Source organism: Mus caroli, unplaced genomic scaffold (assembly GCF_978045245.1).
Source record: "Mus caroli unplaced genomic scaffold, Mus_caroli_1 scaffold_5, whole genome shotgun sequence".
Lineage (NCBI taxonomy): Eukaryota > Metazoa > Chordata > Mammalia > Rodentia > Muridae > Mus > Mus caroli.
Window position 1 is genome coordinate 70721496 of NW_028227260.1, and position 26262 is coordinate 70747757.

General features: G+C 36.9%; 1 protein-coding gene across 1 annotated transcript in view; it reads right to left on the reverse strand.

The window, feature by feature from the left end:
* Positions 1-26262, reverse strand: part of Ar (androgen receptor) — a 170776-nt gene that overhangs the window by 63871 nt on the left and 80643 nt on the right. Inside the window, exon 2 of the mRNA XM_021153485.3 lies at positions 9225-9376. Within this exon, the coding sequence (XP_021009144.1) occupies positions 9225-9376 (152 nt within the window). The remainder of the gene's footprint in view (positions 1-9224; positions 9377-26262) is intronic.

Genomic DNA, 26262 nt, shown 5'->3' on the forward strand with positions numbered 1-26262 from the left:
CAAAACTCTTAAGAATTCTCTTTTTAAAAAACAGACAGACAAACAAACTTGAGCCTGTTTGTGATCTGTAGGAATGTGCTTGTCTAATTTAAGAAACTGCTAGAGGTGCCCAGTTTCCAGCCTCCTCATCTAGATAACACAGTAAAACTATGTCCATTCATGCAATGAGATGTCTAAGAGGGCAAAGAAGAATAAAAATGTAAAAGTCTGAGAAAGAAAAATCAATACTTTACCATGTTTTCTTTCTTTCTTTCTTTCTTTCTTTCTTTCTTTCTTTCTTTCTTTCTTTCTTTCTTTCTTTCTTTCTTTCTTTTCTTTTTGCTTTTTAGCTTTCTAAAAGAGAATGCTGTGTGTTTCCTGACATAAATTAGGAGGAAAAATGGATTTCTTTTGTGCCTAGCCTAGTCAAAAAGTCAGCAATGTGTTCCTCTGTGACAGCACCGAGGAAAGGGCCAAGGTCCCATGTGTCTATTATATACATACATCCTGTCTCTGAGCTTGTCTCTTAGCTATGTGATCAAGATTAAAAGTTCACATGAGCACAGATGTTAAACTGTGCTTCCTGTTTTGTGGTTGCATGATAAGAGTGACTTAAGATCTACCCATCTTGGTTTCCGAAGAAACAGAGCTCTGACTTCTGAAGAGTATGAGATGGTAGAAAGATGATGGTCCACATGTCCCTTCTAATGAAGAAAATTGCTGATGATATACCAGCTGTTTCAGGTTTGGGGCACTTTCTTAGGAAGACAATCTCCACTGTGATAGCTGTACCATTTGGTGGCTCTTTGTTTTCTCTCCTGTCTTTCCTCACTTCTTTCAGTTTTACTAGACTCTCTTGGTCCTTCTCATGGCTGCTTGGCTTGTTTCTTTAGACGTGGCATTACTTTCTTCATTGGTTCAGTATATTTAAATAATTGTGGGGAAGGGTTGGTGTGTAAAAGTGAATGCTGACTTAGGTCCAGGCAGACCAAAATTCAAATTTCAGCTCCTCAAATGAGGAAAACAGCCTTTGTGGCTTTCGTATTTGAGCCTTTTATTATATGCAGTAAGTATTTGGCAAACACTGACTGTATGCCTGAGTAGATTTAGAACTAGGTCTACCCTTGTGAGGTGTTCCATAGAGACAGATACTAGTTTAGCCAGGAGGTGCTAGGAATTTACTAGAGGGCATTAATAATCACAGCACAGAGAGAAATGAAAGGAGTGGGAAACCTATTCCTTGTCTCCTTCAGAAAGATTTGTTTGCTCTTCCCAGTTTTCTAGTGTTTTGCTATATAGGTTAGGTCAATTAGAAACTTAAAATGTAACCTACACTTGGCTGATTCAACTTGTGGCAACCTTCCTGCCTCTGCCATCTGGAAAACTGGGATCACAGGCATGAGCCACCACCATACCTGGGTTATCAATTCCTTAACTTTAGTTCTTTTTTTTTTTCATAGACTTTTCAGTTATCAAAGCTCATGTCTCTCTCTCTGGTAGGTTCAGAACATTTCTAAGAATGGAAAGAGAGGGAACATGAACACCCAAATAACAGGTTTCAAAATATTCACACATATTCATTATCGTGAAGTCATGATGACTTCTTGCAGAGGTCGCTTATCTATGTTTCTTGTTATGGAACTACATTTCAAAGAAGACAGACATAACTACTATGTCTGAAGAGACTCTTAACTTGCAGTGGAAACAAACTATGAAAAAGAACCACATGATATTTGACAATCACCAGGAGGAGATTCTCCTGAGGGATTGAAGAAGTGTCTGCCTACAACATACTCATAAGCACTTATGCGACTGAGAAATCAGTTAGACATGAGAGAAAGAGGTAATAGATACAAGAAATCTTGCAAGTAGCAAATTTAATGTAAAGACTACAGATATTTAATTAATGGTATAAGTGCTATGGGCAATTTCTTACTAATAACTGTTTAAAATGAATAATCTATAACTGAGCATATATAGGCTACTATAAAGCATTAGTTGGAAAATTCTTTGCATGGGTCACGATTTTGGCACTGACAAAGACTTAGTGGGTGCCAATTAAAATAACTACCACAGCAAAATTATTTATTCAATAAGCCTGTAGTTTATCATGTTAATAGGAAAATCAAAAATAAGCTAGAAGACTTGTATAGTCGGGGCATCCTGGAGTAATATAAAACAGTTCCATAACTCAGATGGCCACTTAGGCTTTACTTCTGTCGGATAGATTTTTAAACATAATATTTGGTGCCATATATTTCACAAAGCCCTTCCTGTGTACCATTTGGGGTATATACTGCAAAACATTATATATAATGTCATAATTATCCAAAAGGTTATAAAGTTTAGACAAATGTGTACATTTTAAAAAGTTTTTCCTCTGAGGATTTTTAAAGATTGAGTGATATGGCAGCTCATTAAAAAAGTCCCCTTCTAGAATTTCTAAACTTATTTTTTTCTCCTGTTTAATAATGAAGCACAAGAAGCCACTATACTAGGTATTCTATAAAACTTCGACAACTGGGAATAATTTGTAACAGTGATGTACTCTAGATTGTTACATAAGTATCAGGAGGCTAGAGATGAGTAAAATTTATTATACACGTTTGCAAGTATAAGAGAGACCATTTGAACCAAAAGTCAACAAATTGCCTCCCACAGGCCAAATCTAGGCTATCACCTGTCTTTATGAGGGTAAGAGTTAAAAATTTCTCTCCCCCCCCCCGCATCTCTCTCTCTTATTTTTTTTAAACGGGTTTACAACACCAAAAGAAAAATAATACTTAATGGCATGTGAAAATTAAGTGAAGTTCAAATTTTAGTGCCCATAAAATTTTATTGGAACCTAGCTACACCCATTAGGTTTTAGACGGTCTACAAAGGCAAGGCTGAATAGTTGAGATGGAGGCCAGGTTACCTGCCCGGTTTAAAATATTTATTACATGTCCTTTTGTAGAAAAAAGTTTATCTGCCTCTCATCTAGAATCTAGTCTGGCAGTAACATTTAAGAAAAAGAGATAAAAAGATGATCAGAGCTTTACAGGACGATCCCTGGGACTCAGGAAGCCAGGATCAGTCACCTTTTGGGGCCAAAATACCTGATCAAGTCTTTGTTGAATCTACAAGCTGATGTTTCTAGTTGAATTAATTTGACCCTGGGAAACATGACTCAAAGAGTCAGGGAGTGAAGTGGACACTATCTTACACCAAAAACTTGCTGTAAAACTTGAAATGAGGTAACATTCAATCCCACATGAGTTGAGGTGGGAAAGTGGATTTAAAGGACAGAACGAGTTCAATAAAGGTTCACTTATATTTCTTCCCTCACAAAAACCTGGGGTGGGAGAGAAAATCAAAGCCATACTTATATAAAATTTGCCAAGGAAACTAAATTGGGACCTACTGTAAACATCAGTGAGGATGGTGTAATTCTTTGAGTTCAGAATGTAAACTACAGTTTCAATTTTATGATGTGTACCAAACAGTGCACCATGTGTACAAAACAAATGGATGTGCAGTCTCAAATGTTTTACTAGACAATGTCTGAAAAATAGTAAATTCTCAAGTACATAATGTGCATAATGAATTAATTAACCCTCTTTGAAACCTGATAATAGAGATGGGGATTCATATCCTGATTTTCCACATGAACAAATGGAAAAGAAAGGAAGTTAGTCATCCATGGTCACAAAGAGAATCTCAGTCTTCCATGTTAACCCAGCCTTTCCACATGCACTCTCAGCTCTTTCTGGCCCTGTTTGAAGACTGAGTTTTTATTAATCCAGGTCTAGCATTTCCCATCTGCTACAAAGTCAAACTCCAAGCACATACAGGTATAAAATGCATCTGTGTTTGCTGAAACAATAGTGATGTTTATAAATTATAGAATTGTCACAAAATTCTAAGCTGGGAAGACATTTATTGACACTCTGATTTTATTTTTACTTATGTGTATGTATGTGGGGGTGGAGTGGGGTGGGTGGGCAGAAAAGTTACAGATGGGTGAAGGTAGCCAGGGAGTCAAGAAGGTGGTTCTGGAACCTTCCAAATATCTTGAAACTTGAGTTACAGGTAGTAGTGGGCCACTATACATGTGTGCTGGGTACTGGACTCATATCTTTGGCAAAAGAAATCCTTTCTCATATCACTTGAACCATCTCCCCAGCCCCTGGAAGGACATTTATAAAATATATCTATTCTACAAACAGAAAACTAAAGCCTAAAGAGGGAAATTTCTTATCTAAGTCTACCCAACTAAGACTTTTTTTTGGGGGGGGGCGGTGGTCAGGGTTTTTAATCACAGCAACAAAAGCAAGCTAGAACACCAAACATACTCCACCACAGGAGCCCATTATTAAACAAACAACATAGTTTCCAAAGTACTTGCTTTAAATCTAATGTCATTCTGATGTAATGTAAATTATAAAATGCAAATATAAAAAATATACCAATATAAAGGTACCACCTTTCTTTTATTTCCTCATCTCTTAAGATAGTGTTCAACATTCCTTCCCTATCACTTTCCCCTTTACCTTACCCACCTACAAATACATGTTCTCTTCTACCTATTTCAGATTCATTGGCCATTCCCAAACATATCCATTCCCAGATTCATGACTTCATTACCACCACCATCTCACTCTTTTCCAAATTAGTGATTTAACCTCTAGGACATATTCCTCTTTCAAGAATATACAGAGCCTTCCATGCTCAGCCCAAATCTCACTTACTCTTCAGTGCTAACAGCTATAAAAAACTGTGGGGCTATCTCTTCTTTTCCTTTCCAGTAAGAAAACCTGGCCAGATTATAATCAACTCTGTACAGAGCCCCCTACCAGTGACAGTTTTAAAATGTCATGCTTTATAAACCACCAAAGCTAGAAATGAATTTTTGTCTAACATGCCAGGCTTTTAACTCTTGTACCTGTGCCCAGGCCAGAGATCTTTGACAAATGTGTATAATGTGATAGTCAATGTGCTAAATACTCAGTCAGATTTAACTGACAATGAATAAGGAAGAGAGGAAGGGAAATATTTGTGACTATACTCTCTCTAAGGCAGGTAAAATTCTAAATTTCAACACTTTCAAATAGGCAGTACAGATACATATTAAAATATTAAAAAAATCAATATATGTTCTTTGTGGGCAATAATATAGTCTCTTGCTTTCAAGTAGAGTTAATGATGCTAGTAAATCCAAACCATCAATCTTTTACAGGGAAGAGAAGAAACACCAGCAATAGTATATTACTATTATTACTACTACTATTATTATTACTATTACTAGTACCTGTTTTAAATATGGCCTTACTAGGTATTCTTGTCTGGTCTAGAACTCACTATGTAGATAGAGCTGGCCCTAAAATTGCAAATACACTAATATCTGTTTCCTGAGTGTTGTGATAGTAATAACTTTTTGTCTTATTTTGTTTGCTACTATACTATCTTTCTATATCTCTCAAAAGACTAAGAATTGATACCTAGGGCACATATTCCAAAGTAGCCAAACAGCTACAATTGTTTATTTTGTATGGCTCTGTAAGACATCCAGAGGTGCCACATATTATCTAACAAAATCCTCAGTGTAGCATGGGAACCCTCCTCTCATGTCGTTGGTCAGAAAAGTTGAATAAATAATATAGGCTATTGTCATTGCCCTTGGCTGCCTCCCAGATGTTGAAGGCAAGTCTCTATTAGGACTTGGAAGAATTGAATTGGTAGTGGCCTGGAAGCCTCTTCTTTGAGGACTAGCTCTCATAGTATTCAAGGGAGCTATGTGAGCCTCCAAGGGAGAAAATCGAGCAGCAGTCCTACTCAGCTGTAAAGACTCTGAGTGAAACTAATGACCAGTACAGAAAAATTTCTTCAAAGGTACAATAGTGACATTTATGTTTTTCTCTAAGACAAATATCCTGATGGGTTATTCAATTTTATGTGGTTAGCTGTCAACACATGTACAAATAAGCAACACTAATTGAACTCAACAGCTTGTATTTATATATACACGTCTATATATGTATATGTGTATGTTTATGTATGTAAATACCAATAATCAAGGAAGAGGTCATAAATTTGAAAGAAACTAGCAGGAACACAAGAGAGGTTAGAGCAGGGAGACAGATTATCCAACCTCAAGTTGTCATTTTTTTCCTTCTATTTCTTTTGGGCATTTTTGAAACAGAGTTTGTACAAAGTTGCTCTGGCTGTTCCAGAACTCACTATGTAAATCAGGCTGGCATCAAACTCTATGTCACAAGTATTAGGATTAAAGGCATGTGCCACCATGCTTTGCAGACCCCAAGTGGTCATTGGTAAATATATATCCTTATGCCCAACACTAAATGGACTCATATACATGTATATATGTATATGTGTATATGTATAGGTGCGTATGCACATACATATATATGAATACACGTACATGTGTGCATATCACATATATGCATATATATAAATAAATAAAATAAAGTAGCCAGTTTGCTCCATGCCTGAATTTTTACATGGAGCATAGTCAGGGTGTTCTCTCATGCATAAACTTCTGCTGTGCAAATCACAGTCTTTAAGTAATTGCACTGTCTTTAATTTGTGTTATGAGAAAACTGTTAAATAAACTTGTATGATAATGTTTAAAACAAAATAAATACCCTTTGGTGATCTCGATTTTCTTAAATAAATTATTACTGAGTTTCAGGAACTTAAATGACTCTAGGGTCTGGACCATGCATAGATCTTGTTGGATTTCTGCATTCTGAATACCGAATTATCCCCTGGAGCCCACATTCCTTGTCTGCCCTATTGTTAAATAGTGTAGAATCTACATGATGTTAGAGATGCATCCAGGCATCCCTGGTAGCTGCCCTTCTGCCTTCTTTCTTCTTTTAGTTCTAAGTTCTCCAGAAAAGTGTCCTGTAGGATAGGATAGTATGGCTGCAAATTCCTCCCTTTTACAACATGGGACATCACATCTCTAGTGTTCTAAAAGCAACCTTTTAGTCACCTAGATTTCTACAGTCTGAAGGTGGCACTGGTTAGGATCTAATCTGCTCACTTAACCTCATTTCCCTTCTGGTATGGCTATGCCTGCTGCTTTGCAATAGCTTTAGAATGCTACCCTGCTTCTCTCCCTGCTGTGAGAACAGGAGGATCACTTGTGACAGGGTGTTAGGAAGCAAGGGCGGTACACTAGAGAAACTGGGGTGATCTGAAGTCCTTGGAAAGTGTTTTCACTTCCTTTCCTGACAGTTCTTTCATAAATCCTGCTAAGAAAGGAAGGCTCCTCTTCAAGACTTTTCTAAAGGTCTAGACTTATGCCTTAGGGCCTTGGATCTCATGCTAGTCTACTATGGACAGCAGCAAAGGGGCCATTGGAGAGTAAAGGTGAAACATGTAGCTCATTTTCACTATTACAAAGTGCCTGTTGCCTCCTCATGCCTTGGGGAACTGGAAGAAAAGAAAAGGGTAGCTTTGTGTTTTGAATGTATTTCTTGCACCTACTAAAATGCTGACATTAAAATCATTGTTAGATTGGCTGTCAGTGAGGACAGCTCTTTTGCCAGGTATTCCAGGTGTGCTTCTGTTGTGCTGAGTATATTTCTCAGGAAATGAATTTCTTTTCTGATGCTGATGCTTCTTTTGTATGATAAAGAGCTGTCTGTTTTGTTTCTGACTTAAGCTCTTCCTGACCAGGTAGAAAGAAGGAAAACTTCCCTGGCAGGAAGCTTCCCCATTGTGGGAAGCCAGAGACCAGGGCAGAGTTGCAAAGGAATATTTAAAACTGAGTCTGCAATTCTAAGAAGGGGCACAGTGTCCACACTGGTCTTCATTCTTCTTGAGTTTCATGGGTTTAGCAAATTGTATCTTATATCTTGGGTATCCTCAGTTTTGGGCTAATATCCACTTATCAGTGAGTACATATTGTGTGAGTTCCTTTGTGATTGTGTTACCTCTCTCAGGATGATATCCTCCAGGTCCATCCATTTGGCTAGGAATTTCATAAATTCATTCTTTTTAATAGCTGAGTAGTACTCCATTGTGTAAATGTACCACATTTTCTGTATCCATTCCTCTGTTGAGGGGCATCTGGGTTCTTTCCAGCAACATTATGAACTAACCAGTACCCCGGAGCTCTTGACTCTAGCTGCATATGTATCAAAAGATGGCCTAGTAGGCCATCACTGGAAAGAGAGGCCCATTGGACTTGCAAACTTTATATGCCCCAATATAGGGGAATGCCAGGGCCAAAAGAATGGGGATGGGTGGGTAGGGAAGTGGGGAGGGGAGGGTATGGGGGACTTTTGGGATAGCATTGGAAATGTAATTGAGGAAATTACGTAATAAAAAAGAAATTAAAAAAAAAACTGAGTCTGCAGCCACAGTAGACTATGTAGGGGCAGTTTCCAGTGACTCTTTGAGAAAGGAGTACCAGACTGAGGGATGGTAGTAGAGTGTATGAATAAAGGTTTAAGCTCCCCCCGCCCCTGTGATTAAGAAGGGAGGGATCACTAGACTACATTAAAGGCCTGGAGTGGGTGTTTCTGCTAGATGATGTAGGTTAGAAACATCATAATTAGTGCAGATAACAAGTAAAGGCTCCATCCCACTTAGCTGGATACAAAATGCAAGTTACATTGAGATTCTGAACCAACTGTCATGCCCTGAAAGTAGTCCTCTGTTGCTTCTCTCTGAGTTTTTCCCTGCCTTGGAGTCCTTATTGCAAAGAGAGGTCCCAAAGAGGCAGCAAGCAGGAGGGAGCAGGTGCAGACACTGATGGTCTGCTGAACAGTGAGAACACTTCCTTTTCTGGGGTTAAAGCCAGGAAGCTTTTGCTAAGGAACAGTCTCATATTCTCTACAGAAAACAGCCTGTATACTCAGTTGGGGTTTCTCCACTTCTAACCTCTCTAATAAGGACAAGTTTTCTTTTCCTCACTAGGAAGCAGAGTTGAAAACAAGCAGGAAGGAAATTTAATTTTTCAAATCATTAATTTTGCTTCCATTCCTGGGAGCCACCAAACACCAAGCACCAGCTGGGACCACCTACATCACCATCATTGCTTGTACAACCAGGGCAGCCAAGACAGCTCAGCAAATAGAACCATGGACTTCTTTGATCTTACATGTACTGTGAGAGGGCCCTTGCTAATGACTCAGGCTCTGGGATTATCAGAGGGCCCTGGAAGGTCACTGTCCTTCTCTGTGAGGCAAAAGAGAAGGGGACAATATCAGGAAGTAGGTAAGACTTTTTACCTTCAGCGGCTCTTTTGAAGAAGACCTTGCAGCTGCCACAAGTGAGAGCTCCGTAGTGACAACCAGAAGCTTCATCTCCACAGATCAGGCAGGTCTTCTGGGGTGGAAAGTAATAGTCGATGGGTAAAACATGGTCCCTGGTACTGTCCAAACTGAAAAGACACACACAGAGACAGAGAGAGAACAAAGTAACATATGTCAGTGGATGGCAGGCATCGATCAGAATTCTACATTCTTCTGAGAAACTGTACATATATCCAAGTGACTATTCTATGGATTGCTCGAGTGAATCAGTGTAAAGCTGAACTCTTTTGAGACCTTTTCTGGGCATAGTAAGGTTTCCTACGGAGACTTTGAATCCTGCCAAGGAATTAAACAAGTTCTGAGGGAGTAGCCAATCTCATGAGCTCTGCATTTGCAAGAGAAGGAAGTTAAGCAGAAGTTAAGGTATCAACTTAATGTGATGCATTAATGACAACATATACAGTCATTAAGTGGCATGAACCTAACTCTATCTTACTTCTTCCAAAGAGAGGCCTATGATCAGCCTGTATCCAATACCAGAAGAATTTTATATATTTTAGCTCTTGGAGCCTGGAGTCTTACCTGTATAACAGCAATATTGTTACCAGTAGTACTGAGTTATTGCTCTGACAACATAAATCAGATGTATGAGTTACTCTTGATATTAATATACAAGTAAAGGATAAATTAGTATTATCATACCAGCTTTCACTGTTCTTTTGTATTAATTCCTTTTCTTTCTTTTTGAGTCTCTCAGTGTCCCTTTCCCTGTTCTGTAGCAAAAATGTAACAGAATCCTTGTACCATGCACTTTTTCCTGAGAAATGATACACAGCACTGTTGAATAGCTTGAGGGATGCTGTCAAAAACTTTACAAGACTTCTAGGTTTCCTGGATGAGGATCATGCTAGTCTAAGTGCTTAGCTCCAAGACCTGTGTCTACACTTTTCAGGTAGATATGAAAGTAATGAGATAGAAAAGCAATTCTAAACTCCTCACTGTATATTAGTTCTCCATCTCTTTTAATAATGACTTCATTTGTCCAACTAGAATATGATTCTTGCTAACCAAATATCCAAATTTTGTCTGTGTTCCATGTTCTATGTCAAAAATTAATAAAATATAAGTGACCTCTTATGTTAATCTGCCTTAAAGATGACAATTGTCCACACTAGTAGCCATGGGACTACAACATCCATGATTTATCTGTGTTTCTCTACCAAAGGAGGAAGGAAAATGAGCTAGAACTTTACTTTTTGTCCTTAGTGGTTTTATCACCCACCCTAACAAACAAACAAAACATGATTATTTTCTCATTAACATTGAACAGAGGAAACAAGGAAGAATAAGAAAAGTCAGGGTTAAAATGATTTCATACCAAGCCACATTTATCTCCTCCTAAATTCAATATAGTTTTCCTTCCCCAAATATCTTGTAACTATTCACATCTGCTTTTCTTTTCTTTTTTTTTTCTAATGGTTCTTCATTTTCATGCTTAGTATAGTCCCTAGGAACCATAAAAGTATTCAGTTCTTTTCCCTTCCACCCAAATAAACATCTCTGGCAAGGCACAAACAAAGAAAACTTAGACTATATGTTATAAGTCTTCAGGACTAACCTTTCAAGACCTGAGTGGGAAAAAAAAAAGAAAAAAGAAAGAAAGAAAAGAAAAGAAATTCAAATGTTAGTTTTATAAATATGAAATGTCAGTAAAATGGTGGCCCCTATTCTCTTTGAAAAGCCTCCATTTCATATCATAACAAGGAGTTCAGTTCCAATATGCAAGTCAGCCATGTGCAAAGAATGTCACTCACTGTTTTGGTTAAACTTATTCACTCAGGTAAATATTGTGCCTCCATTTTTAGTCCCGAAAGAATCAGAAGAAAATTAGTGTATGCTCTTTCCCCTTTGCAGCTCACTATGTACTACAGCAGAGACTCAAGAGGCAAGAAAAGTCAAATAGCACAGGAATGAATACGATTTACAACTGCTACATAGATGAAAGCAGACGAACAATGGGGCCATTTATAAAAGATACAGGTGTCCATACAGGTAAGTGACAACACTAATAACATTTATAGGTACAAATTACATGTTAAGTTAACAACGTGGGAGAATACAGAAGATAGATTAGTAAATTATTTTTTTTAAAGTAAAGTTTTGCTCTTCAACGAGTCGCTTAAGCAAGGTAAATTTGAAAGCTGTGTGATGCAACTTCTATCTGTAGTTAATATACTACTGCACCCTTCAATTTTGTTACAAGGGTAGGTATTGTATTATCATTACAAAGTTAAAGAATTATACATTTTGATCCACATCAAAATTTAAATTATAATTATTGTAGTTTAAATGATCTAATCAAATGTAAACCCAAGAGAACATTAAAACAGTCACCATCTTGTTGGGTAGACATGTACTTAAAAATGATACCTCAAAAGTTAGTAAAAGAAAATAGGGGAGAACAAAACTAAGGAAGATGATTTTTAGAATCTAGTCTTCATGAGCTCCACCTCACTTTGATGAAAGGACCAAGTAACCGCAGGTCTCACTAGACACATTTCTCCTCTCCTTTTTCCCTTCTCCTTTCTCTCTACTCAGTTCTCAAAATATTTTGGACAGCAGCAGGCCTCCTGACTCTCTCTTTGAGTGAGTAAGGGCATGCTGTAGTTCTGACTCATGGGCTAAACGATGGGAGATGAAAACAAAAATTCTGGCTGCATTTTTTTTTTTCTCCGATTCATATTCCAGTGAAACTTTTGCACATGTGACAGGAAGCACGTGCATGGATGCTCATAGTACATTTGTTTATAGAAGCAGAAATGCCAAATATCTACTGACAGGAGAAAAGAGAAATGAATTTTGGCATGTTTATTCAACAAAATACAAGCCATCCATGGCAAGGACACTAAGTGAAACCTCAGAGGTAAATCTTACATACTAATGTGTAACAGGCCTAACTCATTAGAGGATGCATTTAATTTTGTTGTACAAATTTCTGGAAAAGGCAACAACATTGTTAAGGAGTATATGTGAAAAGTTATTAAAAATTTAAGAGAATAAAAGGTCCCAAATTTAGGGCACTATTAAGCTCTGAGGTATGGTCTGAAGAGGAAAGAAATATCATGATACACCGACCACATGTCAGGTAGCATCTTAGGACAATGAACATAGCTGACCAAAGTTTTATGCCCTCACAGACCTTGAATTCTAGCAGGCTTAGTGTAACACTGTGGGTTCTATAATGAGAGCACATGAGTATTCACTCATTTTATCATTAGGCATATATTCTGTATTATTTTGACTATAATAATAAAGAATTAAATAAGAACCTTCCTAAACAACAATCTATATACAAGCACAAAGGTTTGCTTTCAGAACAAGTGCATCATGTTTCCTCCCCAACTCCCCTAGTTTACATGCTTACTTAAACATGCATGGCTCATTAAATAGAAGCGGATTGCTAAAAGCTGTCTGCCTAAAAATGCCAGGTCAACCTTGAAGAAAGTTGGACACATGGCTTTTATGACTTAGCTGTTTCTCCCTCCCTCCCTCCCTCTCTCCCTCCCTCCCTCCCTCCCTCCCTCCCTCTCTTATTTGCTTCTCTTCATTCTTGATTCTTGCTCCCAAATATTCTTGTTGCCAATGTATTGCTTTGAAAGTTGGTCCTATTTTAGCAAGCCTCTCAATGATTGTGGAACCAAGGTGAAATGCGAAAGTCTCATAGCAATTTTCCTTATTAGGTCCAGTACTATTATCTTTTTTTTTTTTTTTTTTTTTGGTTTTTCGAGACAGGGTTTCTCTGTGTAGCCCTGGTTGTCCTGGAACTCAGAAATCCGCCTGCCTCTGCTTCCCGAGTGCTGGGATTAAAGGTGTGCACTACCACCGCCTGTCTTAATGATTATTATTTTTTTAATGTGCATTGGCATTTTGTCTGCATGCATGTCTGTATGAGGCTGTGAAATCCCCTGGAACAGGACTTACAGTTTTAAGCTGCAGTGTGGGTGCTTGGAATTGAACCCAGATCCTTTGGAAGAGCAGCCAGTGCCCCTAACCACTGAGCCATCTCATCCCCGTATTTTCTTATTAGAGAGAGATAGAGAGAGAGAGAGAGAGAGAGAGAGAGAGAGAGAGAGAGAGAGAGAGAGAGAGAAAGAGAGAGAGAGCGCTAAGTTCTAAAGGCCACGTGTACAACTTTCCTCATGCTTTATAGCCAGTCAGACTTGTGTTAGAGTGCTTCAACCACCAAAGTTTGGGCAAACATTCTTAAAAATCAGTTAACCATAAATGTAGAAATTTATTTTTTGATTCTGAATAGTATTCTTATATATGTGACCATCTCATGTAAATATGACTGATACTCCCTTCGAAATAGTATACCTTTTAATTAATTGTTGCATATACATAAAGTTTCAAACTCAAACAATAATATTAAGAGAATAATGGTTGGAGAGAGAAGAGAGGAGAGAGAGAGAGAGAGATCTTGCCAACAACTTATCTCAATTTTCTCCATCACATTTTCATTAAATTCTTTCTTTTTTTTTTTTTTTTCCATTTTAAGCTTTGAAGTAAGGGTTTCCAGTCAGAATTTTGGATTTTCTTTATTTTTTAATTTGACAATTGTTTTGTCCATTCTAGGATCTTTATATTTCAATAAGAACCTCAGGGCCAGTTTTCAACTTCTGCTAAGAAAACAGCTAGGATTTTAAAATTATCATTAATATACATTGTGCAAAGGAATAGTTCCACGTGACATTTACATATCTACACATGTAGTGTTTTGACCATGTTAACAATCCTTTTAAAATTCTTTTTCTCCTTATTCCCAAGCCACCATTTTGCTAGAATGCCCCTTCATTAGGAATTCTTGACACCTTAACAATAGTAAATCTTTTGATACATGAATATGGGGTGATTTTCTCATTTATTTCTATTTTTTCTATATGCTATAACTTTCTACGATGTTTTGTGAATTTTTAGTGGGCCAGCCTTGTACTTCTTTTGTTAAATTTATTCATATTTTCTGCTATTTTGGTTATAGTATATTGGTTTTTTTTTAATTTCCAGATTATTCTTTTCCAGAATATACAAATGTAGTTGGGTGTTACACATCCGTCTTTAATTCAGCAACCTGACTGCACTCATTTGGTTATTTCCAATAGTTCATTGTGGGTTTCTTAAAACTAGCCTCTCTAGGATCATACTTTTTGCGACTAAAGATAATTTGCTTCTTTCTTTTTATTCTTGGTGCTTCTTACTTGTTTTTCTTGCCTAATTACTGTGGTTAGAATCTCTAATAGAGTGGTGAACACACATGGTCATCTTTTCATTGTTTCTGATTTATATCAGAGATTTCAATCTCTGATTATTAAGTATGATTTAGCTTAGCAGTTCTCATAAGATATCCATTAGGTTAAGAAAGTTACTTCATATGACTAGTTTTTGGACTCTTTAATCAAAAATTGGTATTGAACTTTAGCTAAATGGGTTTTTTTTTCTGTATCTTTTGACATAATTCTGGTATTGTTATCTTTTATTATTTTTGTTTGTTTTGTTGTCAGTACTAGAGGGGAAATCTTGAGTCCTGAACATGCTAAGTAAGGACTCCTCCACTGAATTACATCCCTAGGGCCTTATCTTTTTAAATATAGTACATCATATCAAAAGATTTCTTTTGTGAAATGGAACTCAATACGAGTTGGTGATAAATTCCTTTTTGTTAATGTTTGAAAAACTTTTAAGCTATCAGTTAACTCAATTTGCTAGTATTTTGTTCTTGATGTTTTTTAATCTAAATTAAAGGATTAGAGAGACATGTCAGCTATTAAGAGCACTGGGGGCTCTTTCAGAAAACCAAGGTTTAGATCCCAGCACCTGCATGGTAGCTCACAACCACCTGTAACTCTAGTCTCAGAGGATCTGATGTCCATCTTGGGTTTCCTGGGGTACCAGACATGTATATGACATATATGCATACCTGCAGACAAAATGCCCATTCATATTAAATAAATAAATAAATAAATAAATAAATAAATAAATAAATAAATAAATTTAAAATATCAATTAAAAGCCAATACTTATCCCAGGGCCTCAGACATGCTAGACAAGTGCACTACATTCCCAGCCCAAGGAGTAGACCAAGCTTGGAACTCATGATTTTCTTGCCTTGCCTCTTTAGAATATCTTTCTGGCATGCACTATCACAATATCAATCCTGTTTTATCAAGCATGTTTTCTAAAGTAACCTATGCTTTCATTGTTCATCTAATAATTTGAAGTTGTTTAGCTATAGCTTTTAAGTTTTGGTGCAACACATTTTCAGTTTCATCCGTCTAAGAGTATCTTATCTCACTTGTGTGTGCTCCTTTGATCCCACATTTATTTAAGAGTTTGTTGTTCACTGTCATTCATTTGGGAATTTCCCAATTTACCCTATATTACTGATGTCTAATTATTTCCACCATAGAAAGATAACTTAGGGAACTTTTTGAATAAATTTCTTTATATTGTTTTTGTTTCATTTCTAAAATCCTGAAAGGGTTGAGTCTCAGAGCTTTTGCTTATATTTTTTGTTTGTTTTTATAAAAGGGTGGATATATAAATATTCACATTCTATCATCCTTCATGTCTGATCTTCCAAATTACACTGCACATGGTATAAAACTTATTCATATACATACACTATATCATGAGAGGAAAAAGCCAATAATATTGTTTATTCATACAGTATGTTTTTTTTTTATTCAGTATCTCATGTGATAATGGCACAACTCTGCTAAATGCTGGGTATGCAAAGACAATAAAGGCACTGGGCTTAGTCTCAAGGAGTTTTCATAGTTTCAATCAGGGTTACAAAAGTGCAAACTGTTGCAAGAGAAGTGCTGTACAAGGAGCCAGGTTGGGTGCGAGGAGTGTGCTTACTATGTTCTAAACCTTATTACTTATGACTGTGGACATTCTGTTGTTGAGTCTAGAGATCAGATTGCAGTATCTATGCTCCTAAACTGCAATTAAGCCTTTAGCTTGAACAGTATATACTGCTTTAAGTGTCCTGTGTTACTATGCATCTGATATATTCTTGTGCTTAAACCATTTTCCTAAACCTTATAGCACTGAAAAGCACACTGAGATAGCTGAAATGGTGACAGCAGTGTCTTGCTGATTTGACAGATCTATCCTTTTCTCCTGTTATTACTCTTAGAAATGGAGCTGAACAGATGAATGCTTATTATAGTCATATCCTTGCATTTCCCAAACCACATCTGCTATCTTCATTGAGCCAATTTTTCCCCAACAGTTTTCAAGCCATCATAGCCAATCAGCCATGGAAGAACTAACCAGCTTGTTTCCTGCAGTGTCATCAAGTCTTGGGGCAAGATCTGTTTCCATATTTTGTTTCCGGAATGCATTGCCAATGAAACAGGAAACACAGAGCAATCAATCAATCAATTTTTTAAAAGCACCTCATTTCAGCTTACATGTTAAATTTTCCTGGACTAGAACGCTTCTCACATCTTTGATTTTAATCTTGAGTTATAAGAAGACTATTTACTGAGGGCTTGCTATGTACTATGCACCATCAAAAGTGCTTAATTCTCACAATTGTTACTATTCAGTACATAGGATATGTCTATTTTGAAAATGACAGATCCAGAGGTACCAGAGCGTTTGGTTATGTTTTCAAAATCGCATAACCAGTACATGGCAGAACAATTTCATAGTCTTTGTGCAGGCTAGCTTTTTTTTTTAAAAAGTATTTATTTATTTATTTATTTACACTTCATATTCCGTTCCCTGCACCCCCCCATCCACCCTCTGCCTGCTCTACATCCCAGAAGCCCGCTAGCTTTAATATCAGCTTTAACTAGGCTAAAATTATTTGAGAAGAGAAAACCACCACTGGAAATGCTTCTGTAATACTGTGGGGGCATTTTCTTAACTTAGTGATTGATTCAAGAAGGGTCAGGTGATGGTGTGTGGTGCTACCCCTGGCCAGGTGGTCCTGGGGTGCATAAGAAAGCAGGCTGAGGATACCATAGAGAATAAGGCAGCATGGCCTTATTATTTATCATGGCTTGTGCTTCAGTTCCTGCCTCCAAGTTTCTGCCATATTTGAGTTCCTACCCTGACTTCCCTCAGTGATGGACTTTTTTGTGGAAGTGTATCCTAAATATTTTTTTCATCTCCAAGTTGCTTTTAGTTGTGGTGCTTTCTTACAACAGCAAACTCCCTAAGACTTTCCTCCAAATCCCACATTTTTTTTTTTCATTTTACTATATAGCACTGTGTCCTATAAACTATCACAGTGGGATGGTAATTAAAAATCTTTTAGTCCAATGTTTCTTATTCTTAGCCACACATTAAACTCATATAGGAGCTTTCTTAAATTAATCAACACCTTTATTCTGATTTCAGAATATAATTTTGGTGAGGTTTAGTGTCCATTTTTCCCAGTTTCCCAAATGCTTTAATGTCCAGAAATATCTGGTATTGGCCTTGTTCACCTCCTTGCATATTCACTGTAAAAGTTTGTGCCCTGAGAGGGACAGAGAATTGATGAGAATAAACAGGCCTGGCACTCTAATTCAGCTGTTATAATTCCTAGGCTAGGGTTCTGTTGCAGAGTAAGATATGTAGGCTTATTTAGTTTCTATGTGAAAGAGATACGTGGAACCTGCAAAAAAAAAAAAAGTCTATATAATAACCCACATAATACAGCCACTCAGTCAGATCCCAGAAAACTTTAAGAAATGTTAAAATCATTAAGCAATACAAGTGCTACCAAGACAGATGTCAGTCACTATGGGACTAACAATTTGCCGGAATGTCTTTAACACTTATTGAGTTATCTAGTATATATCAGATACAAAAATATAAGGTTCCAAAGGTACACATGTCCTTGACCCCTCTCCTTTTTTTTAATTAGGTATTTTCTTCATTTACACTTCCAATGCTATCCCCAAAGTCCCCCCATACCCTCCCCCCCACTCACCTCCCCCCCACTCCCACTTCTTGGCCCTGGCATTCCCCTGTACTGAGGCATACAAAGTTTAACAATAAAATGAGGAGCATAATATTCCAAGCTCAGAAGGTTATTGTGACAAGTACATCAGACAATCTGTGGGAAAGGACCTGGCATATCTCCCCCAAAGTTGTTACTTTTACCTGTTTTCACCAGCTCACTCCAACTTTCCCATGACATTAGTTTAGAGAATCTCATACTGTATAGTGAGTTTTACAGTAATTATACTGCCTGCTATGTTGGGTACCAGTAGTTAAGGCTGAAAAGCAACAGACAGTTGAAAACACTGGGAAAACATTTTACCTTTAAAGCCCCTCTGTGACATTGTCTGAGGCTGGGAAATCACACATAATTTGGCATAAGAAATGTGATTTTATTTTTAGCCAAGTGTCTCTGTGCCACAGAAACTCAAAAGAAGATAGATAGCACCATGTGAACAAACCCAATTTGGTAACAGTGAAACGCTGATTAGATTTGAATCTCGACTTGAAATAAGGAAGCCAAGGTTAGACACTTCAAGTTGGCTCAAAGAATGTACAGAAGCTAGAAAAATAGGTCTATTGTATCACTGACCCACACCAGAACAGAACTTACTTTGATCTCTTACACTCCAACACAACAAGGACAGCTATTAACTGGAAACTGGGGAAATCACCCTGTTTCTCCAAGTATTAGACTTATTTTTATTGTGGGAAGAGGGCTTATTGACAATGATTTAAAAAATCCCTGACCCCATTTCACTCCAGGATATATTATAATAAATAGTAGAATAGGAACACCTGGCATTTCCTAGGTACCTTTCCAACCCAGCTGGAAGTAAAGTTTAACCTCATTTGATCTTTAGAACAAGGCAGTGAGGTATGTATCACTATTCTCATTTTATAGAAGGAAATGTTGGGGGTACAGCGACTTAAAGGTTCTGCTCAAGACATATAAGCGGTAGTAAATGGTTGCCCTACACTTTGAACTCAAGTCCTTTCAGCCTCCAAAGGTAATCTTTAGGCTACAGTCTCTTACAGGGTGTTTCAGATTCTGCGGTGACTCAACACAGAAACTTTGAGTCATTTTGGACTTAATGTACTATACTTCCTCGCTGCATCCCACCTGCCACCACCATTCCTATCAGGCAATCAGTGACTAATATCTGTTAATTTTACAGCCTAAATGGTCACCACACACACGTAGTTTTATCTTCAAAATAACTGCAACTGCCTTATTCAAGTCCTCCTGCTTCTTGTCTGATCTTCGCACAGGACCATGGTGCCATTCTAGCAAATAAAAAAATTAAAAAAAAAAATCTGCTTCTGTAACTCTTTTCTCTGACAGCTCTCAACAACTCATGACTCACTTGAGTGCTTCGAACTCATTGACACATAAGAATCACAAGAGGAGCTTATTAGTAATATCATTACTGAATCCAGCATCTTCTTAGTCTAGAGTTACAGGTCAAATCTGAGTGTTTGTAATTCTATGAAGTGCCCAAGTGAAAACCACATGGCTGATAAGCTATAAATTCAAAGTACTCTCTGGGCATTTAAGGCTTATTTCTATTTCTTACATTCACCTCTTCTGCAACCTCTTTCATATGGTCTGCCAGGGGTGCGAAGCTGCTACAGTTCCTAACCTAACCTTTGCCATGTCAAGCCCTCTGCTTTTACTTATACCGACCCTTTCTGGAACTCAAACTCTCTACCCTGCCTCTGACCAACTGTCTATAACATTGCATCATTATGTAGGCCTCAGCAGAAGAGGCCAGCAATGATGCCAGGAAGCCCTCTCTGATTCTGTATCCCCAGAGAGAGAGAGAATGCCCATGCCCTCATTTGTGCAGTAGAACTCGTCCAAAGAACAAGTATCTCCTGATCACATAACCTACCCAAGTGTCTGCTTTCCACCAAGCATTTGGCCAAATGCTGCTGCTTTTCTTTCTCCTATTAAGACTCTCAAGGAACAGCAAAGTGCTTATTTAGAAATAGCCTTGTTATCCCTCAGTGAGCATCTAAATAGGAAGACTAAGGCAGTCAGTGAACAACGTTTGAGTCCTAAATTGAGAAGCTGCCAAACTATATCAGACAAATGAAAACTCATTTCCACAAAACACCAAAGATTCCATAATATCCATTCAATCTTCATCTTGGTCATAAAGTTACCACTCATAGCTAAACCATAACTCTCAAATTCTTTCTTTTTCTTTAGCTGGTAGAAGTTGAGAATAATTACTTTTTGTGATCTTAAAGTAACCATCCCTCTTTGTAAATTACAAAGAAACACAGAGGTGAACAGAATGTAATCTAGGATAAAAACCTGAGACAGGATATGTGTCACGCTTGGCAATTTTTGGAACTAGGTACTAGTGAGGCAGCATGGAACTGTCATTGTTAAATAAACAAAAACAAGCCATTCAACAAGCCGGACAAGCACTTTCCAGTCTGCAAAGCCATCATGTGGCCTCTGGCACGCTACCTTCATATTTCATCAGCCTGAGTGATAAGGAGACAAACTGCAGCTACAAAGAGTCTGCTTTCCATTTATGGGCAGTGTCTACCCACCCCTGTTTCTGCTGTGGAATCTGCTCTACAGATTGAAAATTATAAGACATTAGGAATTCAGTCACCAACCTATGTGACCAGTCACTGTGTTTCTGACCCTCAGTTTTCTCATTTTATAAAACCCATACTTGTAAGGCAGTGCAAGTTAATAAAGGATAGTTATGGGGTCTGTACAACCAACCATCTGATATGGTAAAGCGATGAGTCAAAAGAAGGGTCACAGGGAGGTTAAATGTCCTCTCCACAGTAGAGCAGAATGAAACAGTTACAATTTGAATTCCTTCCAATTTATCAGGCTGCATTCTTATACTTAGAAAACAAGGCCTTTCATTAGAAACTTTAATTTGAGTGAATTGGCAGCAAATGATAGCATTTCATAAATTTAAAAGTATTTGAACATTTATACTGATCCACTCTGTTAATGAAATTTTATTTGGCGCTAACATAAGCCAGGTACTATTGAGCTAAGGGTACAGTGGCAAACAAGTCAGATAAAATTCCCATCTATTATAAGGTTTCCACATGTATATGTGGTATATAAAACAAGTACAGAATGTTGAAACAAATAATTTCAGGCACTGCTAAGTTCAACATTCCTCTGACAAATATTTTCATTCCATTTCCAGATGAGGAAAAGAAGGCAGAGAAATTAAGAGACTTAGCCAACCAATAAACAACAGAGTTGGGCTTGGGCCTAAGAAACTAGATCTTCTGACTAAGCAGGCCATGCTCATTCTGCTTTACAGCCTTGCTTCTGTTTTTATTTTCTAGTAATTTCTAGATAACTTACTCTTTAAGTCCTTAGTTGGTTAACACTGTCTCTGAAGGAAGACGAGGCTCAGGCAAAATGATTGGTGAGCTTATGAACAGGAGACCTACATCCATAGCCTTTAATATGGAAGCAGAGTGTTTGCTGGTCCACTTGGCTCTATAGTACCTTGGGAATGGTAAGGAATTGCTTTAGTCACCATTCTATCCTTGGTCCTTAGCATATGCATTGCCCTCTAATTAGTGTTTTGTAAAAAAAAAAAAAAATTGAATCCGTGAATGAATGAATGAATGAATAAGTAAAATGCAACTTTCAGAAGTCTGGGTTTTCATGTTTCTGGCAAAGAAGAGCCTCAGTTGCTTTCTCCTGAGAACAAGGTGATGTGGCATGAAATAGGTGGGCCCCAACAGGGAGGAAAAAGGGAGTGGAAAGAAGTGGAACCAGGCCAGATGAAAGTGAGCTGTTCTTCTCTGAGACATGGTTAAGAGATGGCTTTTATTGGTATCCCCTGCACTCCGGTGTGGAAAGTTATTCTTTGTACACTGCACTTATGCAACGAACAAACAACCAATTTGCAACATGGTAGTTCTTGCCTTCTGAACAATTTGGAAGCTATAAAGAACTAACATTCTGTGGGATTTAGGCTTGGGTTGCCTAATGCTGGGGTGCTTGTGATCCTCTGACACATTTAAAATAAGTATTCTACTTTGTATTTGTATTTACTAGATGTTTCTGGTATTCAAATATTCTCTGGACACATAGGATTGAGTTGGAAAATAACAATGAGTCTAATGGGGAGTCAAGCTCTCAATCCACTGCCACCTGCAGTATCCATAGGAACATTTACCACCACAGTTCCTACTGTATCCTCTCATCAGTTGTTGTCTAGATTAAGAAGCTGGAGAAAGTACAGAAGGAGCTGAAGGGATCCACAACCCTATGGGTGGAACAACATTATGAACTAACCAGTACCCCAGAGCTCTTGACTCTAGCTGCATATGTATCAAAAGATGGCCTAGTTGGCCATCACTGGAAAGAGAGGCCCATTGGACTTGCAAACTTTATATGCCCCAGTACAGGGGAAAGCCAGGGCCAAAAAAATGGGAATGGGTGGGTAGGGAAGTAGTGGGGAGGGTATGGGGGACTTTTAGGATAGCATTGGAAATGTAATTGAGGAAAAGATGTAATAAAAAAAAAGAAAGAAAACTATCCCATGTCATGGGATGCAACATATATATATATATATATATATATATATATATATATATATATATATATATATACACTGCCTAGCCCAATAGGTTTTAAGCTACAACTGTCTCTCAAGGTAATTGCAGACAACAGGGTAATTGCAATGGAATTTGGAAAAAAAAAAGACAAGATAGAGGAATAGAAGAATATGGGAGAAGGGAAACATTATTATTTTTTTAAAGATTTATTTATTTATTATATGTAAGTACACTGTAGCTGTCTTCAGACACACCAGAAGAGGGAGTCAGATCTCGTTACGGATGGTTGTGAGCCACCATGTGGTTGCTGGGATTTGAACTCCGGACCTTTGGAAGAGCAGTCGGGTACTCTTACCCACTGAGCCATCTCACCAGCCCGGAAACATTATTTTTATGTTTTAAATAGCATCATTAAGATATAATTCATGTAGCAAAATATCTATCCATTTAAAGTGCAGAATTTGATTGATCTTGTTGTATTTACAGAGTTGGACAACTATCAGCACTATTCAATTCCAGGATAGTTTTATGTCATTAAAGGTATACCCTACAACCTGAGCAGTCCCTCCTCATTCTCCCATTTCTGCAGCCTCTATAATTGAATCAACTTTTTGGTCTCTATGGATTGGCCAAGTTTGAACATTTTATATAAATAGAATCATGCAAAATATAATGTTCATGACTGGCTCTCTTAACATTGAACATTCAAGGTTCAGCCATTTATAGCAGTAATGCATGATCTTTATATAGACATACTCCACCTTGCCTATCTGTTCATTTTATAAACATTTATTTTGTTTCTACTCATGGATAATATTAATAATGCTGCTATGTACATTCACCTTTAGGTTTTTATTAGATACTGGGCATAAGTAAAACAGCAGAGCAATGAAAAGGAATCAGAGAAACATAACTAAGAGTCATTTTTGGATCACATTCATTGTGTGTGTGGAAAACTATACATATATGCTAAATTGTGCTCATTCACAATCTTTAAAATTTGTAAGGCCAACTCAACTTTGAAGCATCAGTCAAATGTTAGTTGTCTGGACAAACTATTACAAATGTTTGAAATCTGTTTCTGGGAGACCTATTATCCTATGGGACCCTTTTTCCTTTTACCAGCATGGGATTTCTGTTGGGAACAACACAATCCCCCCCTTTTTTTGGGGGGGGGGTTGAGGAGAGTCAATTGTTTCAAATGTTTGATAGTCAGATTGGTAGATCCAAGAATCTCTTTAGAATATCCTCATTTCTACCAGGCAAGTTACATACTGGTATTACTGTTAGGGTTAAATTTACTTCTTCCATATTGCTTCCCTAGACTATTTTGCTCCCCTGTTAGTTTTTCATTATCTCATCATTTTGAAACGTATATTTTCTTGTGACCAATTTTATTTATTATTTATTTATTTATTTATTTATTTATTTATTTATTTATTTTGGTTTTTCAAGACAGGGTTCCTCTGTATAGCCCTGGCTGTCCTGGAACTCACTTTCTAGACCAGGCTGGCCTCGATCTCAGAACTGTTTTAGTAACTTCTTGAAAGTATAATTTTCTAAGTGAGTGCTCTAGGAATACACATTGTTTTTGGAATTTCCCTCAGATCTACATTGTAAAAATACTAGTGAGTTGTTGAAACTACTACTACTACTCCTCTGTAGCTCCAGCATCTCTTCTTAAATAATAACTGTTATGAAAGCCAGGTGTAGTGGTCTTCACCTTTAACAAATCTCAGCAAGTTCAAGTCTAGCCAGGACTACATAGAGAGACCCTGGCACCAAAAGCTGAAGAACATCTGATATCTATGATCCATCCATATGAATCAGCAATAAAATATTACATGCGTGTGTCATTTAAGTAAGTAAACTGAAAAAGTATGATTAATTATATAAATTTTATGTCAATCTTCAGTAATAATACCATTTTGTCATTGCTTTCCGTGATTTTATTTACTATGTGATACCATTTCTTTACTTCAACTTTTGTTAAATCTTTCCCTTCCTTTGTGTTTTATTGTCAAAAGTATACTATTTTTATAAACTTCTATATAGAATTTTACCATATGAAAAATATGAAATTAAGGAAATAAAATCTATAAATAAATACTTTATCTTTACTTAGTTGGTCTTTAGCCAGTTATTTTCATTTTTATTGCAAAGTATGTTAACTAAAACAAATTCTGCCATTTTCATTTTCCTGGTAAGTCTTTATTTATTTCACATGTAGTTTATAAAATAGATTACAATTTAGCTCTAAAGAAAAATAGAATCATAAATTTTATAGGAAAAATGGATGAAAGTACAATATATAATATTGAACAAGGTCATAAGATCCCAGAAAAAAATCCTTTCTTATTGTTATCATTATGTATTTGCATATGTAAACAATTATACTTGTAGATACATGATAGCATGTAGGAAGGAGAATGAGAAATGGTAAACATTGGGTGATTGGGAAGGAATAAACAACTGAGTCACAAAAGAGGATATGAAGCTTTAGTTGTTTTTTTTTTGTTGTTGTTTTGGTTTTTTGTTTGTTTTGTTTTAACTCTGACATCGATTTCTTTTTGCAGTTGATAAGTGCATAAAACTGTAATGGGTAGTGAAAGTGTAAAACCTAACATAGGCTCCAGAGTTTCAGAATGGCTATTTTCATGGTTTAGAAATTCTATGAGATGTATAAACTTTGGTTTTTGCTAATCTTGCTATGTAACATTTTTATTTGCGAGTTATTTTCAATAGAGTTTTAATTATAAGAGGTAAATCAATATGTGAAAGAATCAAATACTAATTTTGTTGAATTCAGAATTGCTTGATGATAGCTTAATTTTATTGTCCTTTCCCTACTCTATTTCTCTGGCTGATGTTAACGTTCTCTTTATATTTGACTTTCCCACTTTGACTCTGATTTGTCTGAGTGTCTGTCTCCTCCTTCTTGAAGTATTTTCGTATGCACTTTGCTGTGAATCTTAATGTTTTTAGCAAGTTTCTCAATATTTTTTTCAGCACTCTTCAAATATTCTTTCTGCTGTGTTCTCTCCTTCCTTTCTAATAGTGTTATTACATGCAGGCTGGCGTGTCAGTAAAGTGTCTCATACATCTTTGAGACTCTTCAGTTTTCTTCATCATTCATCATTTTCCTTTCTACGTTATAAAATATATACTATTTATTTATTATGTATTCAAATATTCTTTTTAATTTCTCTGCCAGCTGAAATTCACTTTTGAACACTTTTCATAAATTTTTAGTTTCAACTATTATACATCTCAACTCTAGGCTTTCTATTCTCTTCACTAGAATCTTTCTCCTTGCCATCATGTACTTATTGAAATTGTACCCTTATGATTTCTTTATTTTAGACTGTTTCTATATTTTTAGTGTATTTAAAGGAGATTATTTTAAGTCTTTACCAGTAAGTTCAGCATCTGCATATCTTTTCAGATA